This window comes from Aspergillus mulundensis, assembly GCF_003369625.1.
Source record: "Aspergillus mulundensis strain DSM 5745 chromosome Unknown scaffold_2, whole genome shotgun sequence".
NCBI lineage: Eukaryota > Fungi > Ascomycota > Eurotiomycetes > Eurotiales > Aspergillaceae > Aspergillus > Aspergillus mulundensis.
Window position 1 is genome coordinate 899,721 of NW_020797890.1, and position 22,328 is coordinate 922,048.

Here is a 22,328-nt window from a genome sequence, read left to right on the forward strand (position 1 = left end):
CTCATGCCCCCTAGTCTCTCTGTGTATATTCATTCAGTCAGCTCTTCAGACCGGATCACTAATTGGCGAGAACACTAGTTAGGAGTTATTGGATCATAGTACGAGTGTTGAGTCTGTGGTTCTACGGAGTAGTAGGATCGAGGTGGTGTGACAGATACATATCAAGCTACGCCCTTTAACCTGCCCAGCCCCCCAGCAAGTTTTACGAGAAACAAATTCGCAGAAGACAATTAGGATGGAAGTCTATTGTGTTTCTGATTCCTTAATAACAAAATCAATTCCGCATTGCACGTATTGTGTGCTTTGTGTTTGCAGTACTCAGGATTCTCGCAAGAAGAAGCTTGTCCAGACCACAACTCGACACCTAGATAGGCATCATGTAAATGGACAGATTTAGGTAAGTGCCGCTCACCCAAAGTCACCATAATCATTCAACCAAGTATGATACACCAATTCTAAAGCTAGGGCTAGGTACTCCGTAGCTGAAGAAGAAACAGATACAAGTAGATCTAAGAATCACAGAAGCAATGCGGAGACTCGCAAGAAGGTGGAACATATCAGACCGGGGTCGCAGTTACATTCATGATAAACAAACAGAATAGCGAATTATGCGAGGACGGGCGTCAAAGAGAAGGGCCAAGACAGTTTATGCAAGTAAGAGAATCATGGCTAGTCATAATAATGAATAGAAAGGATATAAAAAGTACGTCAGGGGCATCAAATAGGAAGTATCAACCAGGACAGGCAGACAGTCATGGGGTTCACTCATCATCAGACTGTTCTGGGGAGCCGGCGTTAGAATGGTCCCCCGCAACCTCTAACTCGGGTTTGGAAGCAGGCAGATAATCCTCTTCGGATAATTTGGCGATTTTGGCGGACCTAGAACCCGACTGCTGCCGGCTGATGCCGTAGGTCTTTTCTAGGATGAGGTCGGCTTGCTCGCGCAAGACTTCGTATATGAAGATCAGCTGCATCTCATTATAGACCATCATCATTCGTTGTTCGCGCATCAGGTTCACCGCCTCGAATACTGGGTCTGTTTCTTCATCGGTGACCTTCAATAGTTCGCCTGATTCGAGTTCCTGCAAAAGATGGTCAAGCGCAATAAAGGTACCCGTCCGGCCCACCCCAGCGCTGCAGTGAACGATCCGCGGATTCTGTGGAGAGGAAGCTTTAGTGGCCGACAGCTCTATCAGACGAAGGAGCGCATCACGGTCTTCGCCAACGGGTTTGGAATAATCTGCCCAGCCCGCAAACAGAAAGTGCCACACGACTTTGGTTTCAGAGCCGAATGTAAGCTGGAGTTGTCGAATCTCGGATCGACATTCTGGGTTCCAAATACTTTCCAGGAGTGTAATTTGACCAAGCGCGTCTCCGTCTTCCGACTCCTCGTCGTCGCCCTCCACGCAGGGGTCGCCTTTGTCCTGCCGCAGAGACATCGTCGGATTTTCCAGGTCGAGTGGGAAGTACTGTGAGCACTTTTCACGGCCTGCTTCCATAGTTTGCGTAAGCATGACAATCACCGCTACATCTTCAGTTTCGTGGAAGACCATATGCCAAAAATGGTAAAGGTCGTCAAGTCTGGGTCCCTGTACATATTTAGCATTCCTCTTCGATGCCAGACCTGCAGCGCAGACATACCTGTGTTGCAATGTATTTCCTTTCCTCCTCAGAGACTGAGTCTTTGAGAAAGATTGGAGATGCGTTTATGAAATCACATTCGCCTTCAGGTACCCGGAGACGTATGCGGGAATTCGCCCACGCCTGCACGTTCGCATATCGGTTCCTGGCCCTGACTTCGGGATTCGCATCCAGCGCCCAACGATGCGAGGGGTCGTTCGCCCGCGACCCCTCCATTATACGAGTACCTTGCATGTATTCCAGCTCTTCAAACTTATGACGGATATCTAGATGGAGAGAGAATTATTAGCCCATAGGGTTCATGATCGCAGAAGCATGTGCCAAAAGCAAACCTACCTAGCACCGACTGGCGCAGAAACGGCGGGACCAGTTCATTATCCCCCATCTCGAGCTCCGGGTTGTCATCCTCCGATCCATCTACCATCCCAGCTCCCTCCTCGTTATCCGGATGCGAACGCTTGGTGGCCTGGACACTGGTATCGATTTTGATGGTGGGATGCGCCATCTTGGCGGCAGCGATCCTCTGGAAGGCACGAACCTTGCCCAGGACGCCGCGCGCCTTTCGAGAGACCCGCTTCCTTCTCGAGGCAAGCTTCCTAGAATCGCTGCGGAAACTGAGGGTATCGGGAGATCGAGAGCGGGATGCTGGAGCTGTGAGAGACTGCCCCTCCGAAGCGCCCGGCCGATCGTCAGCGGCGCCGTTGGGGGGTTGTGGCAGGGATGATATCTGTAGCGTCGATAAATCGAGACAGCTGTGGAAGCTGCTCCTCGGCGTGATTTGCCCGGCCAGATTTTTGGATCGCACAGGGGCAAGGCCACTTAGAGGTTTGAATTTCGTCCGGATAATATTGTCGGCGTTATAGGTCGTCGTAGCGGGGAAGTCGTGCACGTCCACGGCGAGCGCCAGGGCAGCAGTTCGCTGCAAGTCAAATGAGTGGCCCGGCAAAATTATGCTTAAAAGAAATCTCGCACGGCACGCGACACCCCGCGGTTGGTGGACGGTAGATTGATTTTACCTGAAGGTTAAGATTGGATAAGGGTAGATGGTGGAGGAGTAGCCGGTTGCAACTTCTATATAGGAAAAAACAGGCAGGAAGAAATATATTTGACCAACCACGGAGAAGCAGCATCCGCAAACTAAGGAGGCAAACAGGGCTTCATCTTTAGAAGGTTATTGTCTATCATTATCAAGATCGTCAGTGTCTCAATAATGCTGATCATGAGGCTAAGCAGTGATGTAATTTGGCAGCCCTTATAGACACGGAAAATGCCAATTTCTACTATACAATATGTAGATACGGAATAACTATATTCAGAATAAGCTTGTTTCAAACTCACACAGTAGTTTGTCTGAAAAACAATGACTTCTGTAGAACAAAGCGAGGTCTGAGATGCTAGGATTATGCAGACAGACGGGAAATATTTTGTGTACACGGCTTATACTATGCAGAATCCTGATTGGCTTGGTTTGACATTGACGCTGACAAACCCTCGAGTCTTCACAACCACCTCCGCAACTTGACCGCGGCCTAGTTCTACATCGCAAAGTGGCAATCGCCCTCTGACTCCCTCGCGAACCCTAATCGTTTGAATACTTGCTGCTCCCAGCTTGAGTCAATACCGGTTACTTCTAGATGCGTTTCTCACCGTGGGCACTGGTCGAAGTGAGTTGGTAACCCGGATGCTTCAAGGCAATCCTCCTCAGACCACGGAGAACATGGCTGACAATGTATCTATCTGATATAGGTCTGGCTGACGGCCCAGGTATGCGCATTCCCTCCTAAGGGCTCTAACTTCGATTTTGATACTGATCTACCCTCAGCTGCTAAAGAGCCCCACGTTCCACCGCGCAGTAGGAAGAATCCATGGCAGAGTGCAACGGTTGAGACACGGCGCGCCAGAAGAGATGGGCGGTACTAACATAGACACTCCTGGTATGGCTGCACAGTATAACACTTGCCAGATAAGACTGCTGATCTAGGTACTCAGCTCCAGGTCCCGCAAAGCAGTTTCTCCAACACTTCAAGGAAGAGATCAAAGAACAACTGAAGGGGAAGAGGCCACCAAAAGGTGAATAAGGCCGTCCGCAACGCCTTGCCGATGGCACAATAATGTTTTTCCTTTTGCTTTACGATACCCTGCCTCCATAAAGGCCCGCAATACAGTTTGCTCCCTCTCGACAGCTTTAAGATAGGATCGGAAGATGCATGCAGATTAGGAACATATTTGGCAGTCGTCTCAGCCGGGTCGGTCGTTTCGAAGTCCCAACCAAGTGACGACTTGTGGTCTTGTCCAACAGGTTCGACGGACCTTCGAAGCCGCCGCGAGGTCTGCTGTCGGCCAGCAAGCTGCCTGGACAGTATCGGTGCACGGCCTTATAAACAGCGTCGTGCGACGTGCGGACTAAAGTTGGCAATGCGTCATGGCAGCATCATCCATCCCCCCGGTACTGAGTTTCCACCGGCTATACGGCATTCGTACAGCATACCTCACTTCCCCTGGTGACCATACTCCATACTCCATCAAAAATATCCATCATTTTGTCCGCAATCCGCCAGCCCTACGCCACGTACTAGTTCCAATTCCAGAATTCGACAAGCGGGTCACTTTGTGCACATGTCACATGAACGAAAAATCGAACGGACCGAAACCCTGTGCTCCGTCCCAGCATCCAGCGGAGCGGCTATCTTTTCTGGAACACAAAAGAGCTTGATGGTACCTGATTGGAGGACGAGGTTTACATTGGCGCCTGTTTGCTGATCAGCGCGCCATTACTGGACATTCCTGGTGCTTGATGGAGGTACTGGACTACTGGTACCCATTCAGTTCTTCGTACATGCGGTAAATGGTGCGTGAACTTGGCAACTTGCGAGTGTCAAGAGGATACGTGCAATAAATACGGGTTACGATAGTCGATAACAGTCAATATGTACGGTTTGCAGATACGGACATCCTGTTAAGCACTCACAAACGCGAGATGATGTTTGTGTTGAGGAGAAAGTGGTAGTAGTCGGCTGGATCCTGACCGCATTGTCCATAATGTATGCATTATTATTGTTCAAATCCCTTTCACGGGTCAGGTCTCAGAGTTAGACCCGAAAGTGCGCTCTAGCGTTCCCATAGTTCGAAAGAACCGGCTGCAACGGCACGCCGATCAATCTAAGAGAACCGTCCCTCTTGGGTCTACCGATCATGGAATTCTGCAACATTTGTCAGATACGTGTCCGGGTGCCTTGCAGGTTATGCCGCCGTTGGAACGAGCATTTAGCATCGCTTCACGCAGACCCTTGACAGCAGGACGCCTTCGAGGGTCTCGACTGTGGATCTTGCGCAATTAGATATTCTTATTGCCAGGGACACCCAGACGGTAGACCGTAGACGTCAAATGATGTTCCACAAAATGCAACGCTTGCGAGGTTTGGGTAATCCCAGACTGAGGAGAGCAAATCAGAGGCCTGCGTGCCTTAATTTTCTTTCTAACCACGGAGCGCTACTTAAAATAGTACCAAAGGATCACAACATCCTTCGAAGCACACCTTAGGTTTAACCGGCATCACCTGCAGTTTCGCCTCATTGCCTAGTCTAGAGGTGGTGATTCTGTGATCTTCTACGGATGCTCTTGCCATCTTCATGTAGATGGAACCGTTGCAGCGAGGAAGATTCGCATCGTCCTTGTCCGTGACAGCTGACAAACTCTTATGCAGCACTGCCACTAAAATCAGGAGTGTCTCACTGGAGGCCAAAAAGAGGGCCCGCTTGGCTCTACTCCGTATGTCGTGCGGCCTTTGCCCATTAATTTTCTTTACGGGGAACTGGCCTAATCCACTTACGGTTAGATTTTTGCCAGACGACCGTGGCCGGGTGACTCTCCCGCTCTCAGCTCTTTATCCATTTCCCTCGCCCACCTCACCACCCACGATCTTTTCCTACAACCTTCATCGCTGTTATTATCGCCTCCCTGTTTCCCCATCAAGGCGGTAGTCGCTCGTTAAAGACCCCCTTTCTCCCTTGCCTCACTCACACCTAGGCCTTGGAGTACCCTCGTTACATCTTCAGCTTCGCCACCCGCACTTCTCCTGAAGGGTGCTCGTCAGCCTCAGGCTCAAACACACAGCAGACTAGACGGCTCTCGTCCACGACCGTTGCCATCTTTAACTCTCGACCGCAGCGTCTTAATTGCCCATCATGCGCGTTACTGCTCTCCCGTTCTTTCTCTACTCCCTGTCCCTTGTGGCTGTGGTAGCAGGCCAGAGCACCCAGGTAACAGATGCCGTTACGAGCATCACCGACGCTGTTACAACGCCCACCGAGACATCCTCGTCAGACACCGAATCTGACACTGAGACCTCTACATCTGAGGATACTTCGACCGCGACGAGCACCACAGAGCCAACCACAACTTCGACTTCAACAAGCTCGTCCGAGACCGATGACACCAGTACCACCACTACCTCCTCATCCTCATCCACAACCACCTCGGACCCTGAACCTACTGCAACGACCACTAACTCCGACTCTGACCCCACATCCACCACATCATCTACCGACTCGGACACCACTACTACGAGCTCTTCGGACGATGATACCTCAACTACACGCACTCCCGTTTACTCCACTACCGTCGTCACCACCACACAAACGATCGATGGAACTCCGGTTGCTACCACGTATACTAGCACAGCAACTACGTCAAGTGAATCCACAGAGTCTCCTGGCTTGAGCGGATCTTCTGATGATTCCGACTCTGGTCTGGACTCCAACCAGAAGAAGATCATCATTGGTGTTGTCGTTGGTGTCGGTGGTGCCATCTTGATCGGTGCGATTGGAGTGGTTGCCTGGAGAATCCGTGCGCGTAGACGGGCTGCTGCAGATGACGATGCTGCCGATCTCATGAGCGGGACTGCGGTCGGCTCTGGTGTTCGTGAGAAGGCCCCAAGCCCTTCCGGTGGCACGCCCTTCCGGTCTACGCTCGACCAGTACCACAACCCTGGCCCTGTCAATGCTGCGTCGAACTTTTAAACTGAGCTGGACACTGTCACAGAATCGGAGATTCTCCAGGCTCATATACCTATCGACTTGTATAAAGTCTGTACGATTATAACGCAGTTAACACTTGGCGCTTGGGCAAAGGATTGCTGGATTTGTTCGCAGCCCGTTTTCTCTGTTTATTCTGCTCGTTCTTCAGCTGTTTCACTTTCAACCTATAGACCACGTCGCTCCTTTACAAGACCACTCTTTTCTCTTTCGATTTTGCTTAGCATTTATGGTTGGTCACCATCTTGATTCCCCCCTCGAAGCATCCCCTTATTTGAAGATTTCGTGAGCTATGTATCTTGTGCCTCGTTCTTCTTTTTTTCACAACTTGGACCAGCAGCGCCGTGGCTCGCTACGTTCAGGTAGAAAAGCATATACTCTAATTGAGTCTACGTATGTATCTAATCTCGACAGAAATACTCTAGCATGTTCAACTTTTCTTTACCATTTTCGTATCCCATCGTTCTTCGTAGACCATAAAACTAGATCCAGACTAATAAGCGCCCAGCCCAAAGCAGACCAGGGTCTCTCAATCATGAAACATGAAGCGATTCCCCGCTCGAGAGTCCAGACTCCAGACATGCAGGATTCACTACCCTGGCAAAGACCTATCATGTTGCAGCCTATCGCTGTTCAAAATGGCGTTGACGCAGGAACCTAAGGTCGCCATCAAGCCACCCCTCTCCTTATTCCTGCATTTCAGGGCTAGGCGCCTCCCACATAAACAACTCATAATCAAGTCGCTCCCAGTCAGGCACTGCCCACCAATCGAGCCGTCCACGTTACGCAGTCTTAAAACCAAAGGGCAGTGGAGATCCTGCGACTCGAGACTCGAAAGCAATGGCCACGCATTCAACGCTCCGTGTCGTTGCACACCTATGCGTCACCTCTACGTTTCTAGCACTGGCATTCGATCCATTGGGGATCAAGTATGAAGTCGCGGATGCTCATTTAGTTCGGCGCGTATGTTTGCATCTCTCATCTCCCAGGATCCTTCACTATCATACAGTGTGCACATCGGGAACGTCTCTAAGCTAATTGTCATGTACGGTCCAGACGGGGACTTTGGGTGGTGATACTCCAGCGGTACGTTTCGCCTAGTCTATGTGAGGTCGCGATGAGAATGCTGATGTAGTCCAGATCACTGAGACTGGTGATTCTGAACGGCCCTATGAGGTAGACGGAAATACGTTTGTGAGTCCTGGAATTGGCTGAGCATGTAGCTTCATCGCTACATGCATGATTCCTTCTGCGAAAAGAACTATACATTGACTGGGGTGCCATAACAGACGGACTACGACTCTGCAGCTCAGAGGAGGTATACTCTACGCTGAATCTGCCTTGCCATGCATGGCATTGAAAGACTAGACTAGCTAACATCTTGCCACAAGTTGCAACATCCAATTCGATAATTGCCAGCTAGTAAGTATCATACATACCATTTTCAGCTGGGATCAACCCAATCTGACAAACGCCTTCACCAGATTGCCAATACTGATAGCTCGGCATCTTTTACCTTAGAAGAATGCCAGAGCCAGCAAGGTAAGACCGCCTCCTTGCCAGCCTCGGTATTCACTCGAACGCGGCGTTCTAAATCTACGGATGATAGATGATTGTATAGCCGATCCGCCGGCGGTGGCAGATGGAAGTGTTTCTGTGAACGCTGGCTCAGCTGACTCCGCTGCTGCAACGGAAATAGACACGGACGCGTCAGAGACTTCATCAGATACAGCAGACTCAGACGCGGGCTCAGAAACCGCAGGCTCAAGCACAGGCTCAGCAAGCGCAGACTCAGACAAAGCAGACATGTACACGCTCGAATCGGATGCAGCAGGGTCGGACGCAGAGGACTCTATCAGTTCAGAGTCAAATACAGCAACAGTAGCTGTTTCAGACGCAGCAGAGTCGGAGGACGCAAAGACAGAAGGAGCATCGGATACAGCGAACTCCAATACAGCCAGCATAGACGCGACGGACTCATCAGACACATCGGGAGCCGGCGCAGCTGAATCAAACACGGCTGGAACAGGTACAGCAGAATCCGTGTCGACTGAGGCGGACAAAACGGCAGCAAACTCTATTGAGCCAGACTCAACAGACGCAGAGCCGGTGCTAGTATCTCAGACCACTATTCCGTACGATTCGGAGTATGATCTAATCTGCGATCTTTAACAGCGAGAGCCAGTTCTATACTTAATGGATTTTCTGCCTTGCGGCCTGAGGAATGTAATATATCCTAGTCTAGTTTAGCGTACACGTGGCAGCGCGTACGGTATTCTATCAGAAGTCAGAACGCGCTATCCAAAGCCCAGCCACCCGCGACAGCGTCGCCCTCTAGACTCTACTACTTTACCCCGTCCTTCCTACCTTTTGAGGCTGTAGTACAGCAAATTGGTCTCACTGAATCCAGCGCAATCGGTATCTCATAATCCTAAATTCACTCTATATTTCTGCGGGTCCAGACTGCTCTAATCGATCGCGCAACTCCGAAGCCGACCCGCTAACCTCCACCTCCACACCTCAAACCTGGGAAGAAAGATAAACAAAATAGCTCCAGCTCCTCTCCAAGCAACCGCCATGTTCGCCGCACTGTCACCAATGCAATCTATCCCCAACAACCCCTCCAACTACCCCTGGACACCCGCGCGTTCGTCGCCGCTCTCCCCGCGCAGCAACTCGTCCGCGGCGATGTTCAAAACCACAACGCCAGCACCTCAACCACAATTCCAATCCGCGCCCTTCTTCACATTTACGCCCTCGCCCTCGCCAGCGCAGAACAAATTCGAAGCCACCTCACCCTCACGAACCCCTCACGTCAACGCCACTGCCACCTCACCAACCCCAACCACATCTTCCTACGCGACCCGTTACAAAAACACCATCTCCAATCCGCTCCTGTCGCACTCCTCGAAACGCGCCTACACATCATCAACATCGCCGCGCGCGCGTTCTGTCCGGCGGAACGCGTTCCTCAACCGCGTCAAGCAGGCCCGCGACGATGGGCGCGTTGAGGCCCGCGCCGAGCAGTTGGCGTACATGGAGGATATCGCGGAGCAGAAAGAGTGGAGGGAAGCGATGAAGAGGAGGGCAGAGGAGATTCAGACCCGGTATGGACTGGATATTGAGGAGGGAGATGAGGATCTGGACGCGGGTATGTTCATGTTCTCTTCCCCTTTTGCATTTACTACTAGGTAGAAGGAAATGGCTAATGATAAGATACAGATCTAGTGGATGAAGCAGAAATTCAGGCGTTGGACGAGTACATCGAGCAAGAACGCGCTATGGAGATGGCGCTGCTTGAGGGCGTGGAGGGCAATAGTACAGTCGGGAGTGCTGGACATCAGCCGAACGGCACCGGACAAAGGCGGAACGACAAGGGCTCATCATTCAGCGACGATGAGTACGACGATATTTTCATGGATTTGGTAGATCACGGTCCTTCTGAGGACATGGATATGTCTGATTGAGGAGTGCGTACATACTATGGGGTGGTTTTTCTCTCTTGCGCAGACGGGTCTGAACATTGCATGGTGGTCAACTCATTTCGGTGTTGGGGCTAGCATTGGCGTTTGGGTTTCGGAATGCTGGTGTTCAGCTGGATCAAGGCTGTTTGATACCTTCTTCTATTGACTGTTTGAGTACATAACTTGCAGGGTACATACTGATTATGGTTCGCCAAAGCAATTGCATCTTCGAAGCATAGAAGAGATTAATGAAGGATACCAAACACGGTACCCTCACGTAAGAAAGTATATGTACAAAAGTTCCATGCTTGACTCAAACCGGACAGTCGTATGTGATGTCATGAGCCCAAGCAGAATATGCTCGAATGTGAGTTTAGACGAACGGGAGAAGACGGAACAGCAGATCGTTTGAAATGGGTATGATATGTTACTATATGAGAGACGTATATCATTGCTGCGGACAATCAGGCATACCCCCGCCGCCTTTGAGGTCATCCATCCAGGGATTAGCGACGAGCTCGTCTGGTGGGTTTCCGGCTGCTTGCATCTGTTGTTCGTTGTTAGCATAAAGCCTCTTCATCTCACCAAGTCGGTAATGATATGGATAGGGGACGTACAGCCTGCATTTTCTCCCACACATACTCGCGACACTTCGCATCCTCATCTGTGTATCCCGGCTCCTCAAACTTCTTCACAATCGCCGCTACTAGTTCCGCCTGTTTCTCATACCGCTCCATATCAGCCTCGGCGACCTTGCCCTTGCCCCTGTTCTCCTGGATCCAGGGGCCGAACTTCGTGTCCAATTCCTTCATCGGCTCGTAGAGCATGTCTTTATTCGATAGTTGTTCCATCATCCCCATAAAGATCTTGGTCAGGTCGCCTTCGTCACCACCGGACCCGTCGCCACCGGCCTCCATGGCTTTGAGAAGTTGCGCAATGAGATCATCCGTATTATCTTCCGATGCGGCAGCCGTTGCCTTATCGCCGGATTCTTTTATCCGGTTTATTGTTTGTTGGATTGCATCGTTGAACGATTCCGCGCCCGCGCCAGATGCGCTTCCTGCTGCTGCTGCCCCTGATGCCGACGTCGAGGGCGACCCTGACGACTGGCCCTTCCCATCCTCCTCCTCCGCCATAACATCCGCCAAAAGCTGCTTGATGAAATCGCCCGGCGCGATCCCGCTCTCCTCTAGTTGTTTCGTGAATTCGTCCGCGCCCTGGTTGATGGTGTCCTCGAAGCCCGTGGAGTCCGAGACGCCAGATTGTTGCGCTGCTTGGCCCATCATCCTAGCCATGTCTTTCTCGAGCTGGCTCATGAAGGCGGACTCGTCGAAGTCGGAGGGGTCGGAGGCGCCGGTGGGGAGTTGCGGTGCGGGGGTGTCTGCTTGGGATTTCGGTTTGAAGTCGTCGAGGACCTCTATATTCGGAAGCATAGTTAGCTACTGGCCATGTATCCGTAGATTTGAACTGCTAAATGTCTTTCGTAGGCTCACCGTCCAGATCGTCGAAGTCCGAATCATCGTCGCCGTCGTCGTCCGTTGATTGCTTGGGCTGTTGCTGTGCAGGGTCAGGTTTCGGCGCGTCCGTTGAGACGGGGGCTGTAGTCGGCTCTTGTGGTTTCGTATCTGGTTGTACTGTTGTAGTTGTCTGCTGCGAGGTCTGTTTAGGGGTAGATTGTGAGTCGCCCGCGGCAGGAGATGCGAATGATGCCATGGCGAACGAGGGACCGATTAAGCGCGCAGACGACAAATCAGCGGCAGTGGTAATAGTCCGGTCGACGAGCCTAATAGACTGTAGAATAAAAGAATGCAGGTGCTAGATATCCTCAACTGAACTAGTTGAATTTGTCGATTGTCGGGATCACTTCATGTGAACCAGCAGTAGATTTGGCGGGGAACCGAGACAGCCGCGGTTGCTTTCGACCGAACCATCTTGCCCTCGACTTTCACTTCTCCAACTTCATCTTTATTGATTGAATCAAATCTAACCATTATACGGGCGCCTATAGCTACTATAATGAGATCTGATCTCGATTTAACGAATCCGGGGCATGAGTCGTCGGCTCGCCGGATTGGCCATAGAATCTTCCCCCGGTCAAGCATGCTGCATAGGGCATAAAAGTCCAGGCTAGGCAGCGAGAACAGACCATTGATCACTCATCGATGACATCGGGATGATGTAGACTAGTAGCTATGCTTAATGAGGCTGTCCGCGTGATGGGATATTGCTTTTTGTTGTTGGACTTCGCCGAATCGCCGGTGTCAGAGAGGAGGATAGTTGGATCGGAGCTCTCCTATACCTCCTGGACAGGGCAACAGGTTACAGGCTTACAGCACAATAATATGGAGAATGCCCCAGACGGCCCTCGCCGATCGGCCAACTGGCTTGCATCATCTACTATTTAACTTTGATGCTGCATGTTTGCTTCTTTTATTCTATTCCCCGGGATGAAGCTGCGATTGTCGGAGGATGCCTTGGTGAGTTGGTGCAGTACTCCGTACGGAATGTGGTATCTAGAAGAAGACGGATGGTTTCTTCGACAGCAACCAAGCACTTTCTGGCTGAACCGTGAGTAGTACGGCCAGTGCCGCGTGGTTCAGCCGGAGGATGGGCTAAGAGAGGAAAGAGGAGGAGAATTGGACGACCGTCGATAGGGTGGCCTGTCCCGGTATCGCCAGTTACAGAAAACTCTGCGGCTGACCACCACCCTTCTCCGCGGCCGTCGCCCCTTCAGATCTCAATGTACCGAGTTCGTTGCAGTCGATACATCACTTTTCCTGGCGGCTTAAGCTGAAGTCAGTCTGGAGAGGGCAGGAATCTGCCAGGAGAAGGTTCTTCACACGTTCCATAGGTTCCATCGCATCGCATGGTCGAGTTGACTGACAGCACCGAGTCCCACCCATTGCCTGGATGGGGCAGTGGCGGACGGGCCACCAGGGTCACGACGCGGCCACGACTCGACTGAGTCGACTGACGCTCCTTCGCCTCCGTGGACTCTGAGTCTGGCGGATCTTCGGCTGGATGTCTGAGTCTGCGTCTGACTGCCTTCGTAGCGGAAGTGGATCTAGTAGTGCCGTGCCCGAGAGCAAAAGAAGCGAAGGCTGTCGCAAATTCGCCAGCCATCCTTGTAAGGACTCGTAACGAGTTTGATGGGAGGGAGGGGAATGCGTAGCCCAATAACATCTCATACTCCCAGAAAATGAGTTCATCGCATTTCGATAGACAAGAGGGAGACAGAATACCAAGACCGCGGAGCCAATATCGTAGCCATACTATTGGGGACAAGAAGAATAAGAAAGCATGTCCCTTCAACCTTGAATTGTTGCAGCGGTTAGGAGAAAATTCAAGCGCAGCAGATCCCTGGCTTTAATTAAGAGAAGATCCAGAGTCTGAGGATAACCCACCCCTCTTGCCCTGAAGGTAAACGGCATTCTCCACGAAGGACGCTTAGAAAATAATTTTACCACTTCCCCGTCCTTGTTCCTTGTCCTCTCAGCGCCTCCCAGACTCCCACACACCTCTCGCTCCCTTCCTCTCATCAATTTCTTTTATGTCACAAGTACAACCTTGTTGCCCCTCTGACTGTCACTCGCACGACCCCATCTCGATCAGCCGCCAGCCGCGCGTTTCCTGCGTCTGATCTCTGAAAGCATCGTTCAACCCCGCCGGGGGAAAATTCCTTTTTCTATTCGGTTGTATTGTTGTCGCGGGCCGGTCTGGTCTGAGCAGGCAGTGGCACTCACCCCTCTTTTCCATTTATAATAACCTCCGGTCACGCCATCAGTCCCGGAAGTCTGGGGATATTCACCAAGTCACTCTGCAAAGGGGGAATAAACGGGCAAAACCCCTCATTAGCGTCAGATGGTCTCTATGGTCGAGGCCTCCATCTTGAACCATAATGACATGGCCATGGACCCGGTCGCTAAGTCAGAACCCCTAAACGAAGGCTCGATCAGCTCAGCCGTGTCGACGCCGGATCCTGAGGGAGAGGTCTTGACGACTCAAGACGTCGCCCAGACGCAGAAGCGAAAGGGTGGAAGAAAACCTGTACGTCAGAACCATCTAGGGGTGGATGTCTCTTTTTATATCTTTTTCTTTTTGTTTATCACTTATCTCTCCTGCATTCCTTCGACTTATCTACTGCTGCTCTCATTTGCTGGCCTTATCTCTTGACGATATTCGTTTATCTTGCACCCTGGTCGGAGGTCCGGGGCCCCGCATCTTGTTTTTCCCATTTATCATTTTCATTGATCATCCCTTATCTTCTGCCAATGTTTGCCCTTTCTCGTCTGTCAAACTCTTGAGCCTCGATCTTTTCTCCGATCTTATCTTTTTGTGTCTGCGCTTAATCTAACTTCCTCCGCTAGATCTATGCAACCTCGGAAGAGCGTAAGCAGCGCAATCGCCAGGCCCAGGCGGCCTTCCGCGAGCGTCGCACAGAGTACATCCGTCAGCTCGAGTCCACCATCAAGCGTAATGAAGAGTCCCTGCAGACCCTGCAGCAGAATCATCGCACTGCCGCAGATGAGTGCTTGATGCTGCGTTACAAGAACTCTCTTCTCGAACGCATCCTCCTTGAAAAGGGTGCGTCATCTCTACTCTATCTCACTTTTTGAGGTGTACTGACGCGCCGTAGGAATCGATGTGCAGGCGGAACTGCGCTTGAAGGCCGGGACCCCCAATGGCCCAGGTAAACCCAGCCCTATCACTACCAAGCCCCCATCCCTGCAACAAGCTGCGATCAGCCGAAGCTCGGCCCAGCGACATCCCAGTGGCCTTGCCCCCAAGGAACCTTTCAGTGTCCCTCAGTCGCGGGATGGCGGCTTCGGTATCCCGTCGCCTCAGTTTCAAGCTACACCTCCCTCCCATGTCTCGTCACCGTCCCACGCCAAGTCCCCCGGCTATGGGTTCCAGGGAGCTTTGTCGCCTGCCGGTGTCGACGCCCAAGCACAGCGATCTCAAATGATTTCTCACTCGAGAAACATCAGCCAAACTTCTCCACCGATGAGCGTTGGCCAACCTGAGCCGACCGAACCGAAATCAGCTACGTCAGCTACCATGGGTTCTCGAGGTCCTCGCCTTCCTTCTGCATACTACCCATCGCCATTCCAAAAACATTATGATCAATTAGGTTGGTTGAACCATGAATATCATCTGGATTCTCGCTGACAGTGCCCAGAACAAGAATATGATGCACAAGCGGACATGATTGATGATGAGCACGAATCATCCGTAGGCACTTCGCCTTTCGTTTCTGGGTATAACCCACCGAGCTCGGCTTCGAATGCCTCTCATCCCATGAATCCCCACGGTATGAACACTTACAGCCACCCTCCTGGTGATGCTGTCAACGGAGCATATGGCAATACGAATGCCATGATGGGAAACTACGAGCCGATGCTAGACGCCGACCCGTTTGGACTGAGCGCCAGCATGCATTTCCAGACCCCATTCAGCTACGAGCAAAGTAATGCACGTCAATGACTTTCGATCCATTCCCGTCGATCATACATTCTGTTATATGTCTTCATTTGTTGCGACTTCCTGCCGATAGAGCAGCTCTTTCATATCTTTACCGTCGTCCATGGCGCAGGTCCATGGCTATAAGACAAAAGTTGATCTTTGGAGCATTAGCCGGCGTTAGGTGGTTGATACCATTTGCTTCTGTTGTTTTTGGTGTTTGCCTTTTGGTTCAGCATACATTGTCGGAAAGGAAAAGGGGAAAGGAAAATGGATGGACCCAATGATCTTATTATTTGTTTTGGCGGATGAGATTTCGCTTCGCATGTGATGCACTATGGCTTACTCTCGACTCTTGCTACAAGATCTACTATTGTTTTCACCCTTTCCAGATTTTACTCTACGAGCTCTTCTTTTCACAGCGATTGACGTGACGGCGTGCTGATTTGGACCATGGCCGGAGCCTGGCTGCATACTTTCTGTCTGAGACGCTGTAGAATATGAGATAGGGCACGAGCCACAAAAAGTCCTAGTTCTCAATAATGACGTAAATCTGGTAATCTCACCCGCATTACTCCGTATTCAATGAAACTGAATGATATGCAGACGGTCGACTAACGTCCGTCAAGTCGATTCTATGATGTTATCTGCAGGTCCGGTGACGCCAGTACCCTAAGCCCTAGAAGCTCCCGGCCAATCAGCGCAGCCTGCAGCAGCTTCGCTTAGCAACCATCCGCACCTTACCCGATTCGTGCAGTACAACCACAAACGAGGAACGTCGTCTCCAAACCTCCGTCACCCCTTCCCTCAATCATCCCCATCCATCCCCGAAAGGAGACGTGAGACCGACTATCCCGTCGTCGAGGTTCTGTCCACCTCGTCTCCGCTCCATCGCAAACCGCGCCCCGGATCGAATTGCTGCGATAACACAGAGCCTTCCCCCGGAAGGCCCCTCATACCCCAGGCGTCATGGCGGACGTCCGGTCCAAGGTACGTGGCTGTGCGATGCTTTTTCAGCCGGAAGTTCTGCCCGAGGTCTTTATTATGAGGCGTATCATGTGTGGTTTGGGGGTGATATGGCTCTTTTTGGGTTGATTCAGACATGGTCTGGCGTGGGAAGCTTGGATTGGTGGGATTTGGAGCTTCTGCCTAAATTGTCTTTCGTTTGTCTCTGAATTTCTCATTCTCATCGCAGTGAGATGAAGAAGATCATATAAGCAATAAGAAAAGAGAAAGCTAACTTTTGGTGTCCGTTTAGAACCTGTACGAGCTTCTTGGTAATTCTACCTCCCCCGCGTCACTCCACGATTCCTTATCTCTTCGGTTGCCGTCGCGTGAAACGGATACGATTTCTTCTGCATACCGAGTTGGATAACACTTCTAACATGATATTTATTTCGCTTTTGCAGGAAATGATCCCGAGCTAGACCCCAGCAAGCCCCCTGAGCCTCCCACGAAGGCTCTAGACAAGCCTGCTCCCCGACACGGCAAGCGTGATGCCCCCAAGGAAGCCCCTACTCGCCCTGAGGGACAGACCTCCCGCCGTGGTGGACGTGCTACTGGTAACGATGCCGGTATGTTACCAGCTTGCTCCTACACCTTCCGTCGCAGCCGATTAACCTCGATTGCGTCATTTAGCCTTCCGCGACCGTAACGCCGGCAGCCGCAACAACCGTGAGAAGCCCACCATCGATGAGGCCGGCAAGGAGTCCAACGTCCGGTTCGACCGTGGTGGACGCCCTGCCCGTCGTGACCGCCAGTCTCGCACTGGCCAGGCGTAAGTTTCTTTCTGCTGTGCGACCGTAATCAGGTCTGGTCTCGGGGCAAGTAGCTAACGCTTTGGCTCTAGCGACACCCGCAAGCAGGTGAACCAGGGCTGGGGTAACCAGGACGGTGAGAAGACTTGGGACGACGAGAAGGCCGCCGACGGTATCGCTAAGGCCGATGAGAACGAGCCCCAGACTCCTGCCGAGGAGCCTGAGGAGCCCGCCGACAAGTCCAAGTCCTTCGCCGACTACCTCGCCGAGAAGGCTGCCCGTGAGGACCTGAGCGCCAAGCCCGTCCGTGCCGCCAACGAGGGTGCTAAGTCCGACAAGAAGTGGGCCAGCGCCAAGGAGTTCAAGCGCAACGACGACGAGGAGGCCTACATCCAGGGCAAGGAGAAGGAGAGCAAGGGCTCCAAGCAGCGCAAGGAGAAGAACTACCTCGACGTTGATATGCGCTTTGTTGAGGCTCCCCGCACTTCCGGTGGTGCTCCCCGTGGCCGTGGTGGCCGTGGTGGTCGCGGTGCCGGCCGTGGTGACCGTGGTGACCGTGGCTCTGGCCGTGGCGGCCGTGGTAACGGACCCCGCTCTGAGCGTCCCGCCCCCGTCACCGTTGACGAGAAGAACTTCCCCAGCCTTGGCGGCAAATAAATGAACTCGCCCGTTTTTCCCGCGAATGCCCACACGTTTACATGAACTTTGGGAAACTCGGATTACGATCAGAGAAATGAAGCAGATCTTGCACGTCAGGTCATCCTTTTAGGAATGTCAGGGCGCAAATGAGGTGTGGCAAAGGTGAGACTGAGAGGGATATATCCATATAGGTCTCTTTTTCAAACAAAAATCGGCTCCCCATGTACTTTGATTTGAATGTCAAAAATAGGAAAGTGAAATTCAAAACACACCCACAGTAAACTAAACGTAGATCCCTACTAGCCTGTACGATGAGCAGACTACCGGTAGCCAAGTTCAATTTAGCTTACCCCGGACGATCACGGTACGATGCATAGTCAGTCTGAAATCTGGGGTACACTACGTGCGGAGCAGTCGACTTTGAGATCGGGAGAATTCTTGTGTCACCATGTAGTGATTGAGTAGAGATCATCAAATAGCAAAGCTATCTCTCAACGCCTCTCAAGTAATCAAGGAACCATAACTTCCAAGATCGCAATGCCACACCTATATACTCGGGAGGTTCTATGCATCGTACCCCTTTAACATCACAGATCCTGCCTGACAATCCCCTCATCATACGCAACTCCATCAGAAACGAAAGGAGAATCCCCCTCATCACCCTCGTCCAAAAACCTCAATCCCTCAACTGCTTTCCCACCACAAGCCCTCTGCAGCGCCAAAAACGCAAAATGGCCACCGATAACGGGCCGCGCATAGAAATTTGGACCGGGGAATCCGCCCTCTCCCTCTGTCTCGTGGAGATCTGTGAGCGGCAAGTCGGTGGAGGTCTCGTTGACCCATTTGGCAACGGACTCGAGGATCTCTGCGCGGACGTGCTGCGATGCGACGGCGACTGCGAAGAACTCCCAGTCGGTCTTTGTGTACAGATGCCTGCTGTCCAGTGGGAGGCCGTATTTCTGGCGCACAGCGTGATACCAGTTTGACTGTTTGGTGTAGATGTGGTGAGGGACGAAGCCGGCAGTTTCCTTCTTTGGGGATGGTTTGGTGGGGTGGAGAGGGGTTTGTTCGGTGTCTTCTTGCTGGAAGGAGGGTGGGGATGGGTCGAGGGGTGTGTTTTCGAGGTGGAAGCAGAGTTGGGCGTCGGCGTAGAGGTTGTAGATTGTTGTCCAGGAGCCGTACCAGTTGTATGAGAGTTTCGCGTGGGTGTTGTCTCGAGACATGCCGAGCTCTTCCCACTTGGTGATGTAAGTGTCGGAGATGTTCTAAGACTGTTAGTTGGATTGTTCGATAGATGGGATCAATATGTACCTTGTAGTATGCGACGTCCTCAGAGTATCCGCCGATTTCAGCCAGTTTACTCATAGCGTTGATGCCGATAATGCCTTTTAGAGCTAGGTTTGTTTGAAGCGCAAGCCAGCCGGCGAAGTCATCGGTAGAGACTAGGGGATGTTAGCCTCTATTGTGTCATGACAAAAATGATTTCACTTACGCTGCCTCTCAGGTTCCAGCGAGTACTCAATCAAATACTCGGTCCATTGCTTCCAAAGCCGGTAGCTGCGCTGAATCCACGCTTCAGCTTGGCTACGGCCGGTGGCGGCGCCGCCCCATTTCCCATCTTGTAGCTCAATCCCCGACAGAGTTTGGAACTCGCTTAGAGGAAAGACTCCATCATTCACGGTCATGGCTTCACCCTGCGTTGACCAGATGGAGGACGCAGCGGAATCATTATCATAGAGCATCGAGTTTACAATCGCCAGACCCATGATGAGAATATTTCCGCACTCTTCCACCGGCATATACTCGTCCCTCCCGTCAGGATGCCCAGTGGCGTTGGGGAAGTGCGTTCCCAGATCATGCATAGCGTATTTGTTAGGGTATTGTCCGCTCAACATGTGCTCGATCAAGGGCTCCAGGAGATACGCAAGCCAGCGCGGGTTTGTATAGAGGAAGAACGGGAATGAAGGGAAGATGACATCGATGGTCTGGAAGTTTCCGTTGGAAGAGATCTCCTTTAGGAATAAGATTGGGTCTTCCGGGGTACCAGAGAAGGTTGTCGCGCCCATAACCTGTCGAGCTGAAAGAGCGACAATATCAACATAGTCCTGGGCGCCCGACTGGTAAGCATCTTCGGCCAGTTGAGTGGAATAATTAGATGCCAATGATGCGGCATTGGCGAAGTCGTAGTAGTGAAAGCTTAACAGCGACTCGGTACTGTCAAACCAGGACTTCCAGAGGGGCCGCATCAAGGTCAAGCCGCGCGCTGAGGCGTACTGCACGACTGGATCTTGAATTAGGGCTATGGTGAAGGTGACGCTGTCGGTTGTTATGCCGGACTTTCGAGAAGGCACAAAGGACTTGGAGAAGGCGAAGACAGGCTCTCGGTCGCCTATTGACCGGAAACCATCATCGTTTACATTGGTCAAGGAGCCTCGCGCAGCGAATGTACGCCTCACTGATGAAGCGGCACCGGACTGGTATTGGACATCCTAATTCCATTAGCACAATATCGAGTTAATCGCCGCGAGAACACGAACAGCTGGACCAGTAAGGTGAACAGCGCCCCATTCCGCTCTATCACGTTGCTCGGAGAGAAGCAACTGGTTTTCTTTTTGCAAGGTCCATCTCTGGAGGGTTGGTGGAGTTTCTAGAGAAGCCCGCTCCGTCTCGAACTGCCAAGTGATCTTGCTGGCTGGGTCATGGCTGACCCAATGACCATTGATATCCAGGTATATGTTCACAGTCGCCTCACTCTCTACATATACAGTCAGATACGAAGCTGGAATCGACTGCCGCAGAGTCGATGTCGGCGTTATGGGAGATAGGAACGAGACGGTGATATTAAGTGGAGCAGAGGCGGTGTTGTAAGTGATACTGTAAGTTAGATTCGTGGTAGACGCATCGTAATTCGCTCCAAGATAGGTAGGATATTCAAATGATATTGACCTAGGAGTCGTCAGATGTCTGAGATTCTAGGGGGCTCTAGTAGAAGCATACTCTGGCAGACTCTCATGGGGCTTGCCCAGCAGTGGATAAACAGTGTCGGTACTCGGGATCTGAGCCAGCAATCCCAGGCCCAGTTCCTGCCCAGTGTAGAACATGGGCCATGTTGACCAAGGGACATCGCGCGCATTGCCTAGCCAGGTGCTCAGGTATGGGTTTCGGACAATCAAGGGTAAGACAGGCGGCGTCAAGCTCGAGGCCGCGCCGACAGTTGCCTGCAGCGCAGCTGCCAGCACAGCAAGGGAAGGCCGCATAGCGGTTCGTAGGGATAGACGGTGGTACAGCACTAGTACAGATGGCAGTATAACTAGAAGTAGCGTAACCAAGGGAGAATGCGAGCCGTGCCCTGGGTATTTGTCCGAGGGCGTTGTTTGATGACGCAATCAGGCAGGGACCGGAGATCTACTCCAGACACGGTCGAGATGTGGTCAACGAAGGGTCAACAATTCCAGATTGTTGATACTGGCGATGGAAACGATTGAAAGACGATGGACGAAAGAGGTGAGACGAGGCTCCGGAGTCGAAATGCGGGGGAAGCTTACTCCGGAATCCTGGCAACTCGAGGCGACTGGCGACTGGCCTTTGTTTGAGCCGTCACCTTCAACGAATCGACGTATCAGACACTCGCCAGGGCTGGGCTGGCTTCCTCGTGGGCATGATGTCATGCAATCGTTGGTCAGTTTTGAAACTAAGTATAAGCATCGGCGGTATGCCATAGGATACTTGTGGATAGGGAAGACAAAGGCATCTGTAAATAAGAGCGAGGTTTGTTTATATAGTACCAGTCAATTATTAGTTGTCAATAACGAGACCTTCTGTGGTAATGTTAATGGCGACGTCTCCCAGCACGTGGGCCTGCATATATAGATCCAGACGCGTCCTTAGTTAAGGTATCAAAACATTCTAAGCCGAGCCTTAACCAGAATATTATACAAAATATCGAGAACTAGAATGCTCGATATACAATTACCATTCTCTCGAGCAATCCAATAGTCATTGACTGTGGAGCGTGGCCGACGCGTGGGAGAACACGCTATTCCGCATCCACCAGTACTGTACCTATCTGTATGCGTATGGCTTCAAATCACTCCGCGGACTTTCCACCACGCGTCAACTCACCTCCCCCCTCGCCACCTCTTTTCCCACCTCATCTTCTGCACGGATATTTACGTCCGACCGTGCAGTATCCTCTCTATACCCTTTTCGTCTTCTAGTCTTCTGTATATCATCCACAATTGCGGCGTGACATTCTCCTGTTGCCCGCGTGGTGATTTCTCACGCGACTCCTCTACAATAACCTCAATTACCCTCCACTACTCTCAAACCTCCC

The 22,328-nt window shown here is 51.7% G+C and overlaps 8 protein-coding genes across 8 annotated transcripts; 5 read left to right on the plus strand and 3 right to left on the minus strand.

The window, feature by feature from the left end:
• Nucleotides 1-761: 761 nt before the first annotated feature.
• On the minus strand, nucleotides 762-3,415 carry ptpB (tyrosine protein phosphatase PTP1; the record flags this gene model as incomplete). Its single annotated transcript, XM_026744990.1, has 5 exons — nucleotides 762-1,589; nucleotides 1,642-1,907; nucleotides 1,978-2,560; nucleotides 3,085-3,239; nucleotides 3,289-3,415. The coding sequence occupies 5 exons, from the start codon at nucleotides 3,413-3,415 to the stop codon at nucleotides 762-764; spliced, it is 1,959 nt and encodes a 652-aa protein (XP_026605856.1).
• Nucleotides 3,416-5,826: 2,411 nt separating this feature from the next.
• midA (putative cell wall protein) lies at nucleotides 5,827-6,660 on the plus strand (the record flags this gene model as incomplete). The annotated part of the gene is made up of 1 exon (XM_026744991.1): nucleotides 5,827-6,660. The coding sequence occupies one exon, from the start codon at nucleotides 5,827-5,829 to the stop codon at nucleotides 6,658-6,660; it is 834 nt and encodes a 277-aa protein (XP_026605857.1).
• An 855-nt stretch (nucleotides 6,661-7,515) lies between these two features.
• On the plus strand, nucleotides 7,516-8,847 carry DSM5745_02976 (uncharacterized protein; the record flags this gene model as incomplete). Its single annotated transcript, XM_026744992.1, has 7 exons — nucleotides 7,516-7,638; nucleotides 7,732-7,761; nucleotides 7,816-7,869; nucleotides 7,965-7,993; nucleotides 8,067-8,097; nucleotides 8,160-8,217; nucleotides 8,285-8,847. 7 exons carry the CDS (start codon nucleotides 7,516-7,518, stop codon nucleotides 8,845-8,847), a joined length of 888 nt encoding a protein of 295 aa, XP_026605858.1.
• A 405-nt stretch (nucleotides 8,848-9,252) lies between these two features.
• Nucleotides 9,253-10,142, plus strand: DSM5745_02977 (uncharacterized protein; the record flags this gene model as incomplete). Its single annotated transcript, XM_026744993.1, has 2 exons — nucleotides 9,253-9,826; nucleotides 9,898-10,142. 2 exons carry the CDS (start codon nucleotides 9,253-9,255, stop codon nucleotides 10,140-10,142), a joined length of 819 nt encoding a protein of 272 aa, XP_026605859.1.
• Nucleotides 10,143-10,587: 445 nt separating this feature from the next.
• On the minus strand, nucleotides 10,588-11,852 carry pex19 (putative peroxisomal membrane protein receptor Pex19; the record flags this gene model as incomplete). Its single annotated transcript, XM_026744994.1, has 3 exons — nucleotides 10,588-10,686; nucleotides 10,757-11,556; nucleotides 11,633-11,852. The coding sequence occupies 3 exons, from the start codon at nucleotides 11,850-11,852 to the stop codon at nucleotides 10,588-10,590; spliced, it is 1,119 nt and encodes a 372-aa protein (XP_026605860.1).
• Nucleotides 11,853-14,009: 2,157 nt separating this feature from the next.
• Nucleotides 14,010-15,623, plus strand: DSM5745_02979 (MEAB protein; the record flags this gene model as incomplete). Its single annotated transcript, XM_026744995.1, has 4 exons — nucleotides 14,010-14,186; nucleotides 14,507-14,723; nucleotides 14,776-15,270; nucleotides 15,319-15,623. The coding sequence occupies 4 exons, from the start codon at nucleotides 14,010-14,012 to the stop codon at nucleotides 15,621-15,623; spliced, it is 1,194 nt and encodes a 397-aa protein (XP_026605861.1).
• A 945-nt stretch (nucleotides 15,624-16,568) lies between these two features.
• Nucleotides 16,569-18,013, plus strand: stm1 (putative telomere and ribosome associated protein Stm1; the record flags this gene model as incomplete). Its single annotated transcript, XM_026744996.1, has 5 exons — nucleotides 16,569-16,589; nucleotides 16,858-16,933; nucleotides 17,009-17,173; nucleotides 17,238-17,376; nucleotides 17,449-18,013. 5 exons carry the CDS (start codon nucleotides 16,569-16,571, stop codon nucleotides 18,011-18,013), a joined length of 966 nt encoding a protein of 321 aa, XP_026605862.1.
• A 569-nt stretch (nucleotides 18,014-18,582) lies between these two features.
• On the minus strand, nucleotides 18,583-21,252 carry DSM5745_02981 (putative glutaminase; the record flags this gene model as incomplete). The annotated part of the gene is made up of 5 exons (XM_026744997.1): nucleotides 18,583-19,260; nucleotides 19,307-19,437; nucleotides 19,488-20,484; nucleotides 20,533-20,941; nucleotides 20,993-21,252. The coding sequence occupies 5 exons, from the start codon at nucleotides 21,250-21,252 to the stop codon at nucleotides 18,583-18,585; spliced, it is 2,475 nt and encodes an 824-aa protein (XP_026605863.1).
• Nucleotides 21,253-22,328: the final 1,076 nt, after the last annotated feature.